Genomic DNA, 21,684 nt, shown 5'->3' on the forward strand with positions numbered 1-21,684 from the left:
TAAAACAATTTATTGAGGAATATTTAATGTGAGTTAAATATATGGGTGGACATGCTATAAAATGTTTACTCTTCCCAAATTAATCTAAAATGCCCAAAGAGAACTTTTTGAAAACTTGACAAACTGATTCTAATTTTTGCTGAGTTAATAATTATATAAGAATAATCATTAAAAAATTTTAAAAGGGGCCGGGCATGGTGGCTCACACCTGTAATCTTAGCTCTCTGGGAGGCTGAGGCAGGCGGATTGCTCAAGGTCAGGAGTTCGAAACCAGCCTGAGCAAGAGCAAGACCCTGTCTCTACTATAAATAGAAAGAAATTAATTGGCCAACTAATATATATAGAAAAAATTAGCCAGGCATGGTTGGCGCATGCCTGTAGTCCCAGCTACTCGGGAGGCTGAGGCAGAAGGATTGCTTGAGCCCAGGAGTTTGAGGTTGCTGTGAGCTAGGCTGATGCCATGGCACTCACTCTAGCCTGGGCAACAAAGTGAGACTCTGTTTAAAAAAAATAAATAAAAAATAATAATAAATAAATAAATAAATAAAAAGATTAAAAGTATATTCTTCCATCTGTTTACATCCTCTGCTATTTCCTTCTTCAGTGTTTCATAGTTCTCCCTGTGGAGGTCTTTTACCTCCTTAGTTAAATATATTCCAAGGTACTTTATTTTCTTTGTTGCTATTTTGAAGGGAATTGAGTCTTTGATTTGGTTCTCACTTTGACTGTTGTTGGCATATATGAATGCCTCTCATTTCTGTGTACTGATTTTGTATCCTGAGACTTTACCAAATTCATTTATCAGATCAAGGAATCTCTTGGTTGAATCTTTGGGATTTTCTAGGTATATCATGTCATCAGCAAAGGGTGAGAATTTGATCTCTTCTGCTCCCATTTGGACGCCCTTAATTCTGCTCTCTTGTCTGATTGCTGTAGCGAGGACTTCCAGCACTATGTTGAACAGAAGTGGAGATAGTGGGCAACCTTGTCTTGTTCCAGTTCTAAGTGGGAATGCTTTCAATTTTTCCCCATTCAGTATGACATTGGCTGTGGGTTTGTCATATATGGCTTCTATCATTTTTAGGTAAGCCCCGTCTATGCCTATTTTGTTGAGCATTCTTATCATAAAAGGGTGTTGAATTCTGTCAAATGCTTTTTCTGCGTCTATTGAGATGATCATATGGACTTTGTTTTTGCTTCTGTTTATATGGTGAATTACATTTATAGATTTGTGTATGTTGAACCATCCCTGCATCCCTGGGATGAAGCCCACTTGGTTGTGATGAATTATTTTCTTGACAAGCACCTGGATTCGATTGGCTAGGATTTGGGTGAGAATTTTTACATCTATATTCATAAGGGATATTGGTCTGTAGTTTTCTTTTTTTGTTGCATCCTTTCCTGGTTTTGGTATTAGGGTTATGTTCACTTCATAAAATGTGTTGGGGAGGTTTCCATCCTTCTCAATGTTGTGGAATAATTTCTGAAGGATAGGCACCAGTTCTTCTTTGTAGGTGTGATAAAATTTGGGTATGAAACCATCTGGTCCAGGACTTTTCCTTTTAGGAAGGTTTTTTTAATGCTGTTTCAATTTCAGTACTTGATATTGATCTGTTCAGGAATTCTATTTCTTCCTGGTTGAGCCTAGGGAAGCTGTGTGTTTCTAAGAAATTGTCCATTTCCTCCACATTTTCCAGTTTGTGTGCACAGAGGTTTTTGTAGTATTCAAAAATTATATCTTGTATCTCCGTGGCATCAGTTGTGATTTCTCCTTTATTGTCGGTAGAATCAACATTGTTAAAATGTCTATACTACTCAAAGTGATCTACAGAGTCAATGCAATCCCTATCAAAATACCATCATAATTTTTCACAGATATAGAAAAAATAATTTTATGCTTCGTATGGAACCAGAGAAGACCCAGTATAGCAAAAGCAATCCTAGGCAATAAAAACAAAATGGGAGGTATCAATTTATCAGACTTCAAACTATACTACAAGATTATAGTCATTAAAACAGCTTGGGATTGGCACAAGAACAGGGACATTGACCAGTGGAACAGAATAGAGAACCCAGATATAAAACCATCCTCATATAGCCAACTAATCTTTGACAAAGAAGACAAAAACATACACTGGGGAAAAGAATCCTTATTCAATAAATGGTGCTGGGAAAACTGGATAGCCACATGTAGAAGACTGAAACAAGACCTACACCTGTCACCTCTCACAAAAATCAACTCATGCTGGGTAACAGACTTGAACCTTAGGTGTGAAACTATTAGGATTCTAGAGGAAAATGTTGGAAATACTCTTCTAGACATTGGCCTAGGCAAAGAATTTATGAAGAAGGCCCCAAAGGCAATCACAACAGCAACAAAAATAAACAAATGGGACCTGATCAAATTAAAAAGCTTCTGCACAGCCAAAGAAACTGTTAAGAGAGCAAACAGACAACCCACAGAATGGGAGAAAATTTTCGCAAACTACACATCTGATAAAGGGCTGATAACTAGAATCTATTTACAACTCAGGAAAATCAGCAAGAAAAAATCAAACAACCCTATCAAAAAATGGGCAAAGGACATGAACAAAAACTTCTCAAAAGAAGACAGAATAATGGCCAATAAACATATGAAAAAATGTTCAACATCTCTAATCATCAGGGAAATGCAAATCAAAACCACAAAGAGATATCACTTAACGCCAGTGAGAATGGCCTTTATCAAAAAGTCCCCAAACAACAAATGCTGGCATGGATGTGGAGAGAGAGGAACACTCCTACACTGCTGGTGGGACTGCAAACTAGTTCAATCTCTGTGGAAAGCAATATGGAGGAGATACCTCAAAGCGATACAAGTAGATCTAACATTTATTCCAGCAATTCCACTATTGGGCATCTACCCAAAAGATCAAAAGTCCCTTTATGAAAAAGATACCTACCTGCACTTGAATGGTTATAGCAGCACAATTCACAATTGCAAAGATGTGGAAACAACCCAAGTGCGCATCAATTCATGAGTGGATTAATAAAATGTGGTATATGTATACCATGGAGTACTACTCAGCTTTAAGAAACAATGGTGATATAGCACCTCTTGTATATTCCTGGATAGAGTTGGAACCCATTCTACTAAGTGAAGTATCTCAAGAATGGAAAAACAAGCACCACATGTACTTACCAGCAAATTGGTATTAATGGATCAACACCTAAGTGATCATATAGGAGTAACATTTATTGGGTGTTGGGAGGGAGGGAGGGGGGAGGAGGGGATGGGTATATACAACCACAATGAGTAAGAGGTGCAACGTTTGGGGGATGGACACGCTTGAAGCTCTTACTCGAGGGGGGCGGGGGGGCATGGGCAATATATGTAACCTTAACACTTGTACCCCCATAATACGCTAAAATAAAAAAAAATAAAACATTAAAAGTGTGATTGCAATAGAAAATAATAAGTATGCACATGAAAAAATACTACAAGTGAATATAGAAAAGAAAAGCAGCTATTGAAGTAATGGGAACTGCAATCTGGAAACATTTTTGTTATTGTTTTGTTCTTCTCAAAGTATTTTTTTAAAATATACAAAATTGAGGTAAAGAAGAAAAAAAGACTGCCTCTCCCCCTTTCTGCAGCTAGTCTTCTTATCTTTGCTTCCATTGCTATGTATTCACCTGGTACCAAAAAGATGGGCAGCCACTCAGATCCTTTTTTCTTATCTCTTTCTCATAACCCAATTTCATTTATTCACTCACTTATTTTTAAAGAAGTAATAAGTACAAACAGATAATTCAAAAAAAATTTAAAACATAACTGTATATAAAAGTACATGGGGCCGGGCGCGGTGGCTCACGCCTGTAATGCTAGCACTCTGGGAGGCTGAGGCGGGCGGATTGCTCGAGGTCAGGAGTTCGAAACCAGCCTGAGCAAGAGTGAGACCCCGTCTCTACTATAAATAGAAAGAAATTAATTGGCCAACTAATATATATATAAAATTAGCGGGCATGGTGGCGCATGCCTGTAGTCCCAGCTACTCGGGAGGCTGAGGCAGCAGGATTGCTTGAGCCCAGGAGTTTGAGGTTGCTGTGAGCTAGGCTGACGCCAGGGCACTCACTCTAGCCTGGGCAACAAGTAAGACTCTGTCTCAAAAAAAAAAAAAAAAAAAAAGTACATGGGGATGGACACAGTGGCTCATGCTTTTAATCCCAAAACTTTGAAAGGCCAAGGTGGGGAGGATCACTTGAGGCCAAAAGTTCAAGACCAGCCTGGACAATGGTGAGACTCCATCTCTACAAAAAATAAATAAAATTAAAAAAAACAATCTGGGCATGGTGGCACATGTCTGTAGTCCCAGTTACTCAGGAGGCTGAGGCAGGAGGATCCCTTGAGCCCAGAAGTTTGAGGTTGCAGTGAGCTATGTGATGCCACCATACTCTAGCCCAGGTAACAGAGTGAGAGTGTCTCAAAAAAAAAGGTACATGGCAAAATCCCATTCTTCCTCCTATTCTCCCTCCACAGAAAAACATTTTAATTGGTTTCTTATATATCATTTCAGAATTTTTTTGCAAATATGCACGTATACTCTTTTTCTACTCTTTTTTCTCTCGTAACACAAAAAGTAGCATACTATACATATAATACCTTGTTCCTTTTTTTTTTTAAACTCACAATATATCTTAGAGCTCTTCTACATGAGTACATAGATCTTGCTTATTCTTCTTTATAACTACACAGTTATTTATGGTTTGGATGTGCCACAGTTTACTTAAGTAGTTCCCTACTGACAGACACCAAAGTCATCTTTATCACGATGTTACAAACAATAATGCCAAGTATAACTACCTACATACATCAAGTTCATTTCTGAATGTGACTTTGATGAAGCCTCTGAAGTGGTTCAGAAAATTAGATCATCACAAGGTCACACGTTCACTAGGTCAAAAAGTTAGCGCTTTTCCTAGTTCCCATTATGTAACAGTAATATATAGCAAACAACTTCTTTGGACAAAGCAATTGTACTCTGAGGGAATTTATCTCATAAAAATAAAGTAATAAACAACATTCAGGATGAACCATTTCTATTTGAAACTGTATATGTATATAAACAAATATGCATAGAAAGTAAAAAATATATCCATCAAAACATTAATTATTGACTCAGTATGGTAGATCAATGGAGTGCTTTATAGTTCTCCCACCCCTTTTTGTCTATGGATGCTTTCTAATTTTGCAATAGTAAATATGTATTATTTCTGCAATATATAATAAAATTAAAAATAAAAATAAAATGTTAACACAAATTAAGCTGGATATATTCCTTCAGTCTGTCTCATATTTGTATAGTGCTTCAGACTGCTTAAATACCACCTCATTTGAGAAATCTTTCCCCAGCACTCCATAGATTACTAACTACTCCTTTCTCCACGTTTAGATAGCAATTTTTTTTTTTTTTTTTTTTTTAGACAGAGTCTCGCTTTGTTGCCCAGGCTAGAGTGAGTGCCATGGCATCAGCCTAGCTCACAGCAACCTCAAACTCCTGGGCTCAAGCGATCCTCCTGCCTCAGCCTCCCGAGTAGCTGGGACTACAGGCATGCGCCAACCATGCCTGGCTAATTTTTTCTATATATATTAGTTGGCCAATTAATTTCTTTCTATTTATAGTAGAGACAGGGTCTCGCTCTTGCTCAGGCTGGTTTTGAACTCCTGACCTGGAGCAATTTGTCCGCCTCGGCCTCCCAGAGTGCTAGGATTACAGGCGTGAGCCACCGCGCCCGGCCTAGATAGCATTTTATTCATCTCTATCACCTCACTTCTCACATGATAAATCAGTTGTTCATACATCTGTCTCCCTTGCTTGCTTGTGAGCTCCCTGAGAATAAGTTTGATTATATTTTCAGCACCTTGAACAGTGTGAAACACATAAAAGCTTCATATGTAGTGAATTAAATGATTTCGTTATGATATAATATTAATAGTTGCCAGAACGCAATACCTGTATTTCTAAATGTTAGAGGTACCCTGCCAGTAACCTGAGAATGTTACACTTTCTCCTTAAAACTTGAATCAATTACTGAGTAGCTGTGGTTATAGTTAACTCAGTTATGACAAGCACTCTGGCCAAGGCCATTCATAGTTTTTTCCTTGGGTTATTTTTGATTGTTTGCTTTTTAATCTGGAGTGTTCAGTAAACTTCACCATCTCTTTGTATCTCTGTGCCTTTGCACCTGGTGGTCTCTGCTTGGAAAGCTGTCTCAAAGTTTCATTCAGCTGGAAAACATTCCTACTCACCCTTTAAGAATCAGCTTAAATAACACCTTCTCTGGGAAGCCATCGTATCCCCCCATCCTTTCAGGAAAAATTGGGAATCCCTCACTTCAGACATTTGTGCATCTATTGGTATGTATTAGACATTAAACTAAGTGTCTAAGACAGAAAGATGAAGCTGTGGACTCTGTCCTCACAAAGCTCATGATCTAGTAAGGAAGACGGCTATATGCACAAATAACCACATTCTAATAATACTAAATGCAACACCAAAAGAAAGATGTATTGAATATCGGATGTGTCAATTACTTTGTTAGCAGATTTATTAAATAGTATCTATTATAATGTTAGGTAGGTATGTGAATTGGACAGAAGGCAATGAAACTGCAGTACCCTCAGTTATCATATGAAAAAACTGTCTCCAAGGGGTTCTTTTCATATATGCCACTCTGTGTGAAGTTGATGCATAAAACCAACCCTACTTCTTTGGTCACAAGTGACTGGACCAGGGCTTAGTGCCTCAGCTAAGGACAACATACAGGTTGAACCTGAGGGAAATCAATCACCAAGGACATGCTTGGCTGAGAATTATGCCCAATAGGGGCTCTCCATTTTAGAAGGCAACAGACCAATTCAATCAGATATTCTCTCTTGGGAAATACAAATGTTGGGTGAACAAAGTAAAAGAAGGTAGGTCTCCAGAGTTCAAATCCTATCCTAAATACTGCTAAAGTATTGTTTTATGAGGTTTTGAAAGCAGTAGGGCCAAGATATAATATGGCTGCTGAATGATTCAAGTTTACATTCAACCCTCATCACCGAAGGTAATATGTATGTGCCTCTTTCTTTCAACCCACAGGGCCTAACACATCATATCACAACTTCTGAATTAGGAAACAGGCTCAAAAGTCCAAGACTTTGACCAAAGTCACTTAGTTGGCATGTGGCAGAGCCAGAATTCAAAGACCACATCAGCATAATTCTTCTATAATATCCTGCCAGTTACATGGGAAAGTGGCATTAAAATCAACAATGACAAGTAGAGGTTGATACAGGTCAATGGAGAGAGGCTCAGAGGAAGAGTTTATGCACAAGAGTAGAATAGAAATGTTCTGGAAGTATGCCTGGGAATATGAAATTGGAGGGAGCACACAAGATTTCATGTTGGTCAAATTAATCTATAATTCCAACCTGGAACTCTCCAACAAGCTCTAGACTTAGCTATCCATCTTTGTTACTTGAACATAAGATCTATAGGGCAGGACCTTAATCTTTAGTTTATTCACCACAGACTAAAGCAGAGTCTGGTTTATAGTAAATGCTTAACAAATATTTGGTGAATGAATGAACAAGTGAACAAATTATCAAAGGAACATTCTACAGAGGATTGGGGGCAGTTATTACCATGAAACATACTCTAGGAGTCACTTACAAATACAGTTGATTCCCATTATTTGTGGATCCCATTATTTGCAAATTTGCTTACTCACTAAAATTTATTTATAACCCCAAAGTCAACACTATAGAGCTTTCAAGCTCATTCATGGACATGCACGCAGTGGTGAAAAATTTGTCGCTTCTTGCAAAATTCCCAAGCTAAGGTCCAGTAAGGTGGTCCTTGGCCTTGCTTCAGCTCTCCTACAGAGATGACCAGAGGACACAGACAGTAGGGGGCAGTGCAGTGTAGTGCAAGAAGCTCTGGCTCTGGGGCCAACTGGACAAGGTTTAAATTTTAACTCTGGCACCTGTTAGTGGGGCAGCCTCAGGCAAGTCACTTAGCACTTGTGTACTTCATTTACTCCTTTGTAAATAAAGAAAATAACAATCTACAGGGTGAGCTGTTTTTAGGATTTAAGATTATAATCTATGCGAGGTATATATACATATACATATCTTCCCTAGGAACAATGGTTTAGCATTTGACAATTCAGTGTTCCAGGTGACTTTATAGAGCATAACTACTTCAAATAATGAAAAATGACTGTAATTATTTATAAAGAAATAGAAAAAATAACTATTTTGATGTAGTCGAGTCGGCCTCAAGAAGATTTTGAAGCAATTGAACTTCACCAGGCACAAAAGGTATAGAAAGTCTTTCAAAGAGAGACAACAGCACATACAGATAGAGGCCCAGGTGTGTGGAAAAAAACAGGTAGGTTCAGGAAATGTTACTTCAGGAAGTCTAGACAGTAGAAGATGAGGCCAGAATATGGGGCCACAGTGCTTCTTTATACTTTGTATACACCCTGTACTGTAGAACCTCTCTCTCTGAGTTTAATTCTTGGTTTATAGTTCTCTCTTCCTTTAAATTGTGAGCTCCTCATGGTCAAGGTTTCTAGGAAGAAATTATACTTATAGTCCTCTAAATTTATAAACATGTAAATACTAAGCACAAACACACTTGAAAAGACTATAAAAATAACTGGTATAGTGACCAACTCACAGATTTGCAATTTGTACAGGACTTTTCTTTGGTGACTGCTATAACTCTGTCATAAATTTTTTTCATTGTTCTAGACACCTGGGTAGTTGCTAGAACAGTTTTAAGATCTTGCTCTTTTTAGTGTGATTTATTAACAAGGCTCAAACATATGGTCCATTAGACAATGCTGCCACCTCAGAGTAAAGATTCCTTTTAATTTTACTCTAATATACTCATTTCTTTATATACAAGATACAACTTCACCATAATAAAATACAGGGAAGCATATTGATAAATATGTTACATATAGAGTGAAGAAAACAATAAGATTTTTTCACAAAAGCTTGCAAAATCTTAGCCAAGACACAGCGAACATGTTAAACTCACAGCTTACATTTCTCCACTAAGAACTAGGAAAAACAATTCCAGTGTATGTAAAGTCACAAAACTAAGACTGTAAGAATTTACAAGATTTTGTACACGTGTATATCTCCCTCCCTGATATGCACATAGCCTAAGGAGTCTATCAGTCTTATCCCAATACTTCAATTTCCTTCAACCTCCAAAATAAAACCTTTAATATCCAATATCTAAATTAATATTTTCAAACCTCCAAAATCTCAATCCAAACTAAAAGTGGTGAGTTACCTTTTCGGCATAACATTCGTGGCATAGTTTTATTTAGGCACGACATAGTCTGCACTATTACCTAGAAGCATATGGCTAGAACCAACCACTACTGGAAAACAAACAGATATACTATGAAGGTGAATACAAACTCTCTGTGAAAAGGGAATAGGGAATGTTGCTTTTAAAAAGATTCAATGCTGTTATTATCCATTCGTAGTTTGGGTGTGATCAAATCTCGTCTGTGTTGCACAGCTAAAGTATGTCCTACATTTTATGACTAACTAGGATGGCCAGGCTCTTATACTGCAAACTCTCAGCAAGCCCAGTTAAGCTGTTTAAAGTATAATCCAATTCCATCTAGTTAATAATAATAATAATAATAAATTTTAAATTCCTTGCTGTCAGTTAACCCTTTTCAATAACATTTTTCAGCAATTATCGCAAAAAGAACAAAGATTCTGGGACAAAAATTCTACAGAGGTTGTAATGATTAAATGCCATCTTAAGGAAGGCAAAAATAGTTTACCATTAACAAAACCGATTGAAGTTCCCAACCTTGCAAAGCTCCCTGTTCAGTGTATTCTGCCGCTCTCCCGTTCACCTTCCAGCTGCCTAGAACAGGCAAGTGGAAAATGTTAGTTTCCAAGAGAAAAAATAAGGATGCAATTTAGGGGATGTTAGGGGGTGAAGGACTCACTCGTGGAAAGCAAGGCAGACGAGAAGTGGCCAAGGTCTCCAAGTCAAATTAGGTATGAAGAATGAGGGCTGGAGTAAAGGGGGAGATGGGAAGCAGATGACGCGCGGAGACCTGCGAGTGGGGGAGGGGCAAAACCCGCAACTCCTCCCCCCTCCTGTTCGGGGGGATGGGGCGGAGGGATGCAGCACAGGTCAATTTGCCTAGCAAGATTGCACCGGAGGAGTAAAGGGACTCACAAGCCGGAGAATCTGGTGTGAGTGTTAAAAGGAGGCTGAGGAGACTCAGGAACTTGGGGTGGGGCGGGGAGCAGAGCACCTGTGCTGGGTGGAAAAGGGACTAAGACCTCCTAGCACCCTGAGGGGCAGGGGTGACCCCTGAGGACGCCCCTTGTCGCTGATAACCGCGACGTGGGGCTCCGCGGGCTTTCCCTCCCCACAGGTGAGCTCGGGCAGGCGCGCGCCGCCCCTCACAGCCCCGACGGCGGCGGAAAGAGAGGCGCAGGGCGCCCCCAGAGCCGGGAGAGCGGCGTTTCTCGCGGGTCCTTTCCCCCGCAGCCCGGACGCCGGAGCCCACCTGGGCTGACCAGAAGCCCCTCCTCCAGGCCGTGCTCTGCCACTCCTCCGAAAGTCTAAGCCGTCGCTGCAGAGGTCGCCGTTGCCAGGACAGTCTCGGCCTCTAGTACCAAAACGTGAGCCACAGCACAGAAGCGCCACTACCACTCGTTAGGTTACCTCTTACTGCACACTGCCTCCTGACCCCGCCTCCGAACACAAGCCATTGGTTGCTGGGCACCGCCCCATTCGTCTATTGGGCCTAAGAAGATGCCGCTCAGTCACCTAGAAGGGCATATCTGCTTTTTATTGGTCTAAATGTGAAGCAGTGCCTGCCCACTCCCTCAGAAGTCCTAGCTTCTGATTGGTTTTAACGTCTGTCTTTTTGCTTCCTTCGTTCTTTCTCTCGGTGGGGGAGGTGTGGAACGCCTCCTTGCGGAAGACATCGGGCCTGATTGGTTGAAAGGACGCTACGCTTGTTCTGGATAGGTATTGGGCGAAGGATCGTCCGGCCCCGTGGGGGAAGAGCCCAAGGCACAGCACCTCGGGGTTTGTTTACAGAGGCTCTCGCTCCCGCTTCATCCATTGGCTGAACTGGAAGCCACTCCCACCGAGTTTTGCCAGTCAGTCTCACCGGGAGCAGGATGGGGAGGGGCCTCAGTGGGATTTCCCCAGCTGTCAGTTACCGAGGAGCGAAGATATTTGAGAAGGGCTGGCTTGGTTCTGTACCTATAGCTCTATCGCGGAAAATTCAGGAGGTGGGTTCCTTCGGAGGCTGGAAGGAAGCAGAGAGACACTTCCATATTTCTAGAAACAAACCTAATTTCCTGATTCCTTAAAAACCTTATTTTTCCCCTTGGATTTAGGATGTCCAATTTTTGCTTGCAAAAGACTTTGTATTTTATTCTTCAGGAAGTTTTTTTTTTCCTTTATGGAGCACTTACTTTATAAATCTTTTTTTCTCCCCACCTCTCATGCTGACTATATACATGACACAAAGTAGAGGCTTTGTAAAGATGGTAAAGATGAAGAGGAGAATTAAATTCAGATTAAATATAACAAATAAAATATTAAATATATACTTAATATATTAAATAATATAATAATTAAGTAAATACATAAATAATTAAATACATTCATTAAACAAATATTATTGAGAATCTGCTATGATATCCAGGCTCTGATCCAGGCACTGGATAATCTGATACAAATGAGACAATTGAAGATGCACCCATGGCTCTTATTCTCTAGTATGGGGAGACTGACAACAAACAAGAAACCAAAAAAATAATAAAATGGCATGTTGTGACTAAGTGCCACAAAGAAAAATAAAGCAGAGTTACAGAATTGTTGGAGCATGGCTATGTTAAAAAGAACAGTTAGTTGAAGAGCTGTTTGAGGAAAGCACATTGAATAGAGATGTGAATAATGTGAAAAAGTAATGAATGGGAAGGGGGTTGATAAGCAGAGTCACTACATTGCACAACTCCAGGATCACTATTAACATTGCTTCAAGTATTTTTAAGTTGTGCTATTAGGTATACATCCATTTAGGATTTCCTACTCTGGTTTAAAGTTTTATTTGGTTAAATAATTTAAATGAGAAACACATATCTCTTTTAGACAAAGAGAAAAATCTGTCTCTAAGACAGCATCTCCATACCTTTCACTGCTCTTTCCCTAAGGTGGCCTTCAGATGTATGATGAGAGAGGGCTTACACAATCTCATAGTTTTGAAAAACAGGCTCTGCAGGTCCACATAGTGTCCTTGCATAATCAGAAATACTCTTTGAGGATGAAAATGTATTGCCAGGATAACAATGGGATATAAGAAAAAGCTGGTGGACTCCTCTTGTCTCACTTCCTACAACTGGCACCATCTATTATAAATTCATGACTGGTTATTACCAGTGATAAAGAGAAAACCTTAAAAGCAGAGAAAAAAATTATTATATACAGGAGAAAAACAAGAATTACAGCAGATTTCTTATCAGAAACTATGGAAGCCAACAGATGATGAAGGAATGAGGTAGCCATGTGGATATCTGCTGGTGGTGTGCATGGACAGATAAGAGACAAGAACCAGGCCAAGTGCGGTGGCTCACGCCTGTAATCCTAGCACTCTGAGAGGACCAGGTGGGAGGATTGCTCAAGGTCAGGAGTTTGAAACCAGCCTGAGGAAGACCCTGCCTCTACTAAAAATAGAAAGAAATTAATTGGCCAACTAAAAATATATAGAAGAAATTAGCTGGGCATGGTGGTGCATGCCTGTAGTCCCAGCTACTTGGGAGGCTGAGACAGAAGGATCGCTTGAGCCCAGGAGTTTGAAGTTGCTGTGAGCTAGGCTGATGCTATGGCACTCTAGCCCAGGCAACAGAGTTGCAAAAAAAAAAAAAAAAAAAGAGACAAGAACCAGATTTAAAGTTATAGGGGGTGGTGTCGATGAGAAGGAGGGAGAAAAGAAGAGCCCACCACTGTTCACCACATCCAATTGCTATCCTGGCAATAAATCTTCATCCTTGAAGAATACTATTCTTGTTTGTTTGTTTTGAGACAGAGTCTCACTCTGTTGCCCAGGCTAGAGTGCCATAGCATCAGCCTAACTCACAGCAACCTCAAACTCCTGGGCTCGAGAGATCCTACTGCCTCAGCCTCCCAAGCAGCTGGGACTACAGGCATGCGCCACCATGCCCGGCTAATTTTTTCTATATATTTTTAGCTGGCCAATTAATTTCTTTATATTTTTAGTAGAGATGGGTCTCACTCTTGCTTAGGCTGGTCTCAAACTCCTGACCTCAAGCGATCCTCCTGCCTCGGCCTCCCAGAGTGCTAGGATTATAGGCGTAAACCACCATGCCCGGCCCATCCTAACTATTTTAAAGTGCACAGTTCAGTGACATTAAGTACATTCACATTGTTGTACAATCATCACCACAATTCATCTCAAGAATGTTTGCATTATTTCCAACAGAAATTTAGTACCTATTAAACACTAACTCCCCATTCTCCCCTTCCCTCAGCCCTTGGCAATCACCATTCTACTCTCTGTGCCTATGAATTTGACTACTCTAGGTACCTCATATGAGTGGAATCATATAGTATTTGTGCTTTTATATTTGGTTTATTTCACTAAACTTAAAGTCTCCAACTTCATGTATCAGAATTTCATTCCTTTTTAAAGCTGAATAATATTTTGTTGTATGTATGTAACACATTTTGTTTATCAGTTCATCCATTGATGGACATTTGGGTTGTTTCTACTTTTTGCCTATTGTGGATAATGTTGCTATGAACATTGGTGTACAAATATCTGTGTAAGTCTCTACTTTCAATCATTTTGAGTATATATCCAGAAGTGAAATTGCTAGATCATATGGTAATTCTATATTTAAGTTTTTGAGGAACCACCATAATGTTTTTCACAGTGGTTATACCATTTTATGTTTCCATCAACAGTGTAAAAGGGTTCCAATTTCTCTTCATCCTTGCCAACACTTGTTATTTTCTAGTTTTTTTTTTATAATAGCAATCCTAGTAAGTGTGAAGAATGTATCTCATTATGGTTTTGGTTTGCATTTACCTAATGATTAGTTATGTTGAGCATCTTTTCTTGTGCTTATTGGCCATTTGTACATTTGTTTTAGAGAAATATCTATTCAAGTCCTTTGCCCATTTTTGAATTAGATTGTTTCATTTTTGAGTTGTAGGAGGTATTTTTTATTATATTCTAAATATTAATCTTTTAAGGGGGAAGGGGGGCATGGGTAATGTAAGTAACCTTAACACTTGTACCCCCATAATATGCTAAAAAAAAGACAAAAAAATAAATATTAATCTTTTATCAGATATATGGTTTGCAAATATTTTCTTCTGTGGACTGTCTTTTCTCTCTGTTGAGAGTGTCCTTTAATGCTTGAGTATTTCTGATTGTACAAGGATACTGTGTGGCCCTGAAGAGCCTGTTTTTCAAAACTATGGATCATGCAAGCCCCTCTCTCACCACATTCCTGAAGGTCACCTTAGGGAAAGAAGCAGTGCATGGTATGGGGAGGCCATTGTAGAGACAGATAATTTTTTTCTAAAAGAGCTAAACATTTCTTGTAGGATTCATTTTCTTTAACCAGACAAAGCTTTAAACCAGAATGGGTATCTAGTTGAGGTTTTTTTTTTTTTTTTTTTTTTGTCTCCCCTCACAACCCAGGAATATTCCTAGGAGAAAATGAGATCAGGTGGAGAGATAAGGCAAAGAAATCGGAGAACACACCAACAGCCATCCAAGAGCCCCTCTGGACATCTGCAGGTGCCCCAAGGGGAATGTAAAGAATCTGTGGCTCAGCACTGAATTCCAAGGGAGGGGCTCTTTGACTTTTCTTTAAAAGAGTTGTACTATTTGTTCATGCTAGAATTAGGAGGTCTTCTGCTACCCAGGGTCACTCACCAACCTTGGGGAATTTCTACTACAACACTTCTTTTTGGGGTTCCATCACTGACTCATCCATTGCCTGAGCAGCCCAGGCAACCAGGCTTATACCCCAGGGAAATGATCTTTCTTTAGGGACATTGACTAACCCAAGACAAAAGACCAAGAGATACTGGCATTTGGAGGCACCCAAGAAATGTCTGGGTCCCATGTCATTCCCTATGGAGAGACCAACTCGTTGATAAGCTCCATTATATACAATTGTCTTTATAGTGCCTCATTTTTCAATATGAACAGTTAATGATTACCAGACAATTGAGGAAAGCCTCTAACATAAAAGACAAAGATCAAAATAAACCAGAGTGAAAAATAAACTCAGTGGAAACAGAAACAATGCAAGAAGCAGAGGAAAATAAAAAAACAAACAAAAAATCCTTAATTAATATTCTTTAAGGAAAAGATGCTGCATCACTGAATAAGAACAAAATGCTACTTTTACTTTTTTTTGAGACAGAGTCTCACTGTGTTGCCTGGGCTAGAGTGCTGTGGTGTCAGCCTAGCTCACAGCAACCTGAAACTCCTGAGCTCAAACAATCCTCCTGCCTCAGCTTCCTGAGTAGCTGGAACTACAGGCACATGCCACCACGCCTGGCAATTTTTTTTTCTACTTTTAGTTGTTTGGCTAGTTTCTTTCTATTTATAGTAGAGACGGGGGCTCACTCTTGCTGAGGTTGGTCTAGAACTCCTGAGCTCAAGCAATCCTCCTGCCTCGGCCTCGCAGAGTGCTAGGACTATAGGCGTGAGCCACCACGTCTGGCCTCCAAAATGCTACTTTTAAAAAGGAAATATTTGGAGACCAAGAAAGAGTTCTTGGAAATTAAAAATAAAAACTCATAAAAATTTAGAGCTCACACATATAAGAAACCTTGGAAGTAAGAAATCTAGGGCTTTATACTACAAAGCTGTAGTAACCAAAATAGCATGGTACTGGCACAAAAACAGACACATAGACCAATGGAACAAAATGGAGAATCCAGTTAAAATGGCTTTTATCAAAAAGATAGGTAATAATAAATGCTGGAGAAAGGGGAATGCCTCCTACACTGTTTGTGGGAATGTAACTTAGTGCAACCACTATTGAGAACACTATGGAGGTTCCTCAAAAAACTAAAACTAGAACTACCATATGAACCAAAAAAGCCAACTGCTAGGTATATGTACAAAAAAAAAAAAAAAAGAAAGAAAGAAAGAAAGAAAAGGAAGTCAGTATATTGAAAAGATATCTGCACTCCCATGTTTATCACAGCACTATTCATGATAGTCAAGATTTAGAATAAACTTAAGTGTCCATCAACAAATGAATGGATAAAGAAAATGTGGTACATATATATAATGGAATATCATTCAGCCATAAAGAGTAAAATACTGTCATTTGCAACAACACAGATGGAACTGGAGAACATTACGTTAAGTTAAATAAGCCAAGCATAGAAGACAAATCTGTCATGTCCTCACTCATATGTAGGAGCTAAATATTAAAACAATTGATCTCATGGAGACAGAGAGTAAAATGATGGTTACCAGGGGCTGGGAAGGGTAGCAAGGAGGATTGGATAAAGTGGGATGGTTAATGGGTACAAAAATATAGTTAGATGGATAGAATAAATAATATTTGATAGCATAACAAAGTGACTATAATCAATAGTAAGTTATGGTATACTTTAAAATAACTAAAAGAGTGGAATTGGAATGTTCCTAACACAAAGAAATAATAACTGCTTGAGGTGATGGATATCCCAATCACCCTGATTTGATTAATACACATTGCATGCCTGTCTCAAAACCTCACATGTTATATATACACATAGATGTATATATAAATATATACAATATTATGTACCCATAATAATTAAAGAAAAAAGGAAACCTAGGGCTTCCACATTCCACTCAGCAAGCAGGAACAAGAACGGAAGAAGGATATGTCTCTTACCTTTAAGAGACTTCAGGAATAGTTTCACTCACTATTTTCATTTCCATCCCACTGTTCAGAACTTAGTCATATGGACAAACCTATCTGGAAGGGCGTGGGGGCTGGGAAATTAGTTATTTATGACCAAGTGACTAGTTAAAAACAAGGACTTTACTATCAGGTAAAAAGAAGAGAATGCCTATAAACACTGTAGAAGAAGTAGAAGATAAATGTGAGGAAATGTTTCATAAAGCAAAATAAATAAAAAAGAAAATTTGATAGAAAACAGAAAAGAAAGTATGAGAAATGTTCTAGACAGAAATAGTAGTTGCTAAAGGGGAAGGATATAAACTAAATGATACTAAAATATGTCTCATAACTGTAATAACCTGACTCCCTTAAATTGAAAGAACTCGATAAGTATCTAACACTTCGAATAAAAAGGGCCCACACCAGTAATAGTAACACTTGATGAATTTAACTATGTAGCAGGTACTACTTTCAGCACGTCATGTGTATTAACCCATTTAATCTTCAAAACAGGCCGGCGCAGTGACTCACGCCTGTAATCCTAGCAATCTGGGAAGCCGAGGGAGGAGGATCAGTCAAGGTCAGGAGTTCGAAACCAGCCTGAGCAAGAGCGAGACCCCGTCTCTACTAAAAATAGAGAGAAATTAATTGGCCAACTAAAAATATATAGAAAAAATTAGCCGGGCATGATGGCGCATGCCTGTAGTCCCAGCCACTCGGGAGGCTAACGTAGCAGGATTGCTTGAGCCCATGAGTTTGAGGTTGCTGTGAGCTAGGCTGATGCCATGGCACTCTAGCCTGGGCAACAGAGAGAGACTCTGTCTCATATAAAAAAAAAATCTTCAAAACAACATTATGGGTACTGTTATTATTCCTATTTCAGAAACAGATAAACTGAGGCAGATCATTCTGCTAGTAAGTGGTGGCACTCTGTGTTCTTGTAGAGGAGGACTAGATTCAGATGTCTACACTGATGATATACCACACAAGTACCAAGAAGGCATAAAGAGAGGTGTTAGGCACACAATGAGGTTTTCCAGGCCTTAGGCGCCCAAGCAGGTCAGAAAATGTCTTGAGAGAGGTAAGGGGGTGACCGATTTTGGAAACCTAAGGAGACGTAAGGAAAGAGAAGAATGGGGAGAATTCCCAGAACGACAATGAAGGAGTAAGAGCTGTGCAGCAGGCCTAGAGAGTGCTCTGCACGCAGTGAGAGATGTGTGCTGGAAGCTGGAAGTGATATCTTCCAAAATATATCGAACTGAGAGATCCATATTTTTTTTTTTTTTTTGAGACAGAGTCTCGCTGTGTTGCCCAGGCTACATGAGTGCCGTGGCATCAGCCTAGCTCACAGCAACCTCAAACTCCTGGGCTCAAGCAATCCTTCTGCCTCAGCCTCCCGAGTAGCTGGGACTACAGGCATGCACCACCATGCCCGGCTAATTTTTTCTATATATATTAGTTGGCCAATTAGTTTCTTTTCTATTTATAGTAGAGATGGGGTCTTGCTCTTGCTCAGGCTGGTTTCGAACTCCTGACCTTGAGCAATCTGCCCACCTTGGCCTCCCAGAGTGCTAGGATTACAGGCGTGAGCCACTGCACCCAGCCCATTCTTTTTATTAATGTATGGCCATATTGACAGGTGATTTTATAGTTGGGAATGAGTTAGTGATAAATGCATAGAAGACTAAGAGGGAATTATTAGTTTGGGAAAAGATAAAAGACAAGGTATAAAATCACACTACTTTTTGTGGCTTAGCTACAAACAATAATAGCAAATATATCAATAGCACTTATTGTGTGCTAGACATTCAAGTGTTTTTCATTTATTAACTCATTTAATCCTCACAGCAACTCACTTTATAGATCAGACCAGAAATCTCTGGCAAAGAGGTTAAGTAAAGGTATTTAACTTGTCAAAGATCACACAGTGTATTATCTTCCTCTTGCTGCTACAACAAATGACCACAAACTTAATTGCTTAAAACAACACAAATGTATTATCTTACAGTTCTCGAGACCAGAAATTCATAGTAAGTTATAATGAGCTAAAATCAAGGGGTCGGCAGACTTACATTTCTTCTGGAGCCCTAGGGGAGAATCCAATTCTTTGTCATTTCTATCCTCTAGAGACCACTCACAGTCCCTGGCTCATGGCCCCTTCCTCCAGCTTCAAAGCCAGCAATATGGCATCTTCTCTCCCTCTGACTTCTGCTTCCATCCTTACATTCCTCTCTGACTCTGATTCTTCTGTCCTCCTCTTACAAGGACCCTGGTAATTACATTGGGCCCACCTAGTAATTGAGGAGAACCTCTCCATCTTAGAATTCTTAATCACATCTCCCAAGTCCCTTCTGCCATGTAAGGTAACATATTCATAGGTTCTAGGCATCAAAGAGTGGGCATCTTTGAAGGAGACATTATTCAGCCTATCACACACAGCTAGGGGTAGGGGTAGGATTCATATCCAGGTAATTTACCTCCAGAGTTCTTATTCCTTTTTTTTTGAGACAGAGTCTCACTCTGTTGCCCAGGCTAGAGTGCCATGGCATCAGCCTAGCTCACAGCAACCTCAAACTCCTGGCTCAAGCAATCCTTCTGCCTCAGCCTCCTGAGTAGCTGGGACTATAGGCATGCACCACCATGCCCGGCTTATTTTTTCTATATATTTTCAGTGGGCCAATTAATTTGTTTCTATTTTTAGTAGAGACAGGGTCTTGCTCTTGCTCAGGCTGGTCTCGAACTCTGACCTTGAGTGATCCGCCCGCCTCGGCCTCCCAGAGTGCTAGGATTACAGGTGTGAGCCACCGTGCCGGCCTAGAGTTCTTATTCTTAATCACTTGCTCTGCTGCCTCTATGACAACATTTATGTAGTCATAGTCATGTTAATACTGAATATGGATATAACAAAATTTGGGACATAACCACATTGGGAGGATAGGATGTAGAAAAGTATGAAGTGAGTGGTATAAGAGAGCTAATGCTCCATATTTCATAGCAAAAGGCAATAGATAAATTAGATAGTCTAAAAAAATTCTAAGTATAAATATATAAGCATGTTATTAATACATGAGGATATATATATATATCAAAAGAAGCAGGTAAAAATGTTGAAAATGACTGCTTCAAGGGTGGAAGGGTGGGGGACTGGTGAATTTCATTCTCAGACTTGCAAACCAAATGATTTTACAAACCTGTGTGGGTATTACTTTGGTTAAACACATTTAATTAGGAAATCCCAAGGTGTGAATATGGGACTATGTTTATGGAGTTTGTTTGCTATGTTTTCCCTGCCAGTTTTCACTGTCGCTCCCTGACCTTGTTTTAGGATCCTGTTACTTGCTGTTGGCTCCCTGCATGATGGCTAGGTTTGGCTGACTTACCTCAGCCTTAGCACCCTCTCTTGGATACAGCTTTAGTATTTGTCCTCCAACTGCAAGTCCTGGGACTCTGGGTGTCTAAATCTCTGCTGTCAAAAGTGACTAGATGGGCTTTGGTGGGTTCCAGGCATGGCTTGTGGGGAAAACATCTCTTTCCTATGTTTATGTGGCCCAAAGCCAGGAGGCAGAGATCAGAATCAAAGGCAAAAGTATATATCATACACCAGGGAGTTAATCATAGGGGCAATGCAGAAAGTAGGAGACAGGTTATAGAGGCGATGTGGGATGAATGAACAGGGGTGGAGAAATAGAATTTCCTTCCAAGAACAAGGGGTGGCAGAGGGGACTGGGTTACTGGGGTGCGCCTTGATTGGGGGGTGACACTGAATGGGCCATACCAAGGTTTGGGTCCTGGGGTCCTGGGCCTGACATATTAATAAATCCTTCAGTATTTTTTCCTAGACTCAGGGTAGATGGCACTTTTTGATATTAAGCATGGGCATGTGATTTGCTTTGGCCAATGAAATGTAAGTAGATGTGTATGTGCCATTTCTGGACAGGTATTTTAAAAGCCAGCACATTATATATCCAATCTTCTTCCTACCATAGTAATCACACAGTGGTTGTTGAGATGGAGCCTCCAACAGCCTGGGTCTCTTGAGTAAGTACAATGAGTGTAACCTCTGCTGACTCACACTGGACATACAGAAAGAGTGACAAACTTTTGTTGTATTAAGGCCCTGAGATCTTGGAATTGCATGTTACCACAGCTGACCTAGCAGTACGTAGGTTCAGAAGTACCAGGGCAGTGAACACAAGGCACAATCCTTAAGAACTTGATGGGTCAAGCCCAGAAACCCAAGTTTACTCAGAGAACCCAAAGGGTAGGAACAAAGCCTTGAATGATGGCAAAGTCAAGAGTCAAGAGCTGGGAAAAGCTAGATTGGTATGAGAACAGGTTGGAAGTAAAATTCAGAGGATGCTAGCTAATTCCTAGGGAAGGAATTGAATGAAAGTGAACAATACTTGTTTTTATTATTTTCTCAGCTCAGATCCACAGGCTGGTCTGGCTCAAGGTCGAGTGGGTATGAGAATGGTTGAAACATCATTACCACAGAGTTTGTGGAGCTTCAGGTTGGCAATACAAGGGGATGTAGGAAAATGGTACAGGTGCTCTGTAGAGAGAAAGAGCAAACAGTCGGACACAAACCTTGCAATGATGATGAGCTCTGCAGAGGCACATCAATGTTGATGAGAGTTTCTCTCTGAGCCTTTGGTCATCACTGTGTGTGGTGGGCAGTGTTCAGATGGACAAGGATATAG

The 21,684-nt window shown here is 39.9% G+C and overlaps 1 protein-coding gene across 6 annotated transcripts in view; it reads right to left on the bottom strand.

Moving 5' to 3' along the window:
* The window catches only part of PAIP2B (poly(A) binding protein interacting protein 2B), an 81,573-nt gene that overhangs the window by 32,316 nt on the left and 27,573 nt on the right, over positions 1-21,684 (bottom strand). The window contains exons 1-2 of one of the 6 annotated variants that reach the window (XM_012750174.2): positions 10,588-10,775; positions 9,873-9,929 (exon numbers count right to left, since the gene is read on the bottom strand). The exons of 1 other annotated variant lie outside the window; for it this stretch is intronic. Coding sequence is in view for 1 of the 5 variants with exons in the window: in XM_012750172.3 (XP_012605626.1) it covers positions 9,873-9,929 (57 nt within the window). In the remaining 4 variants the exon portion in view is untranslated. Of the gene's footprint in view, positions 1-9,843; positions 9,930-10,014; positions 10,113-10,587; positions 10,776-21,684 lie in introns of those variants that run through there. 4 more of the 6 variants (XM_012750175.2, XM_012750178.3, XM_012750172.3 and 1 more) reach the window with 4 other exon arrangements.

This window comes from Microcebus murinus, chromosome 3, assembly GCF_040939455.1.
Source record: "Microcebus murinus isolate Inina chromosome 3, M.murinus_Inina_mat1.0, whole genome shotgun sequence".
NCBI classification, from domain to species: Eukaryota; Metazoa; Chordata; class Mammalia; order Primates; family Cheirogaleidae; genus Microcebus; species Microcebus murinus.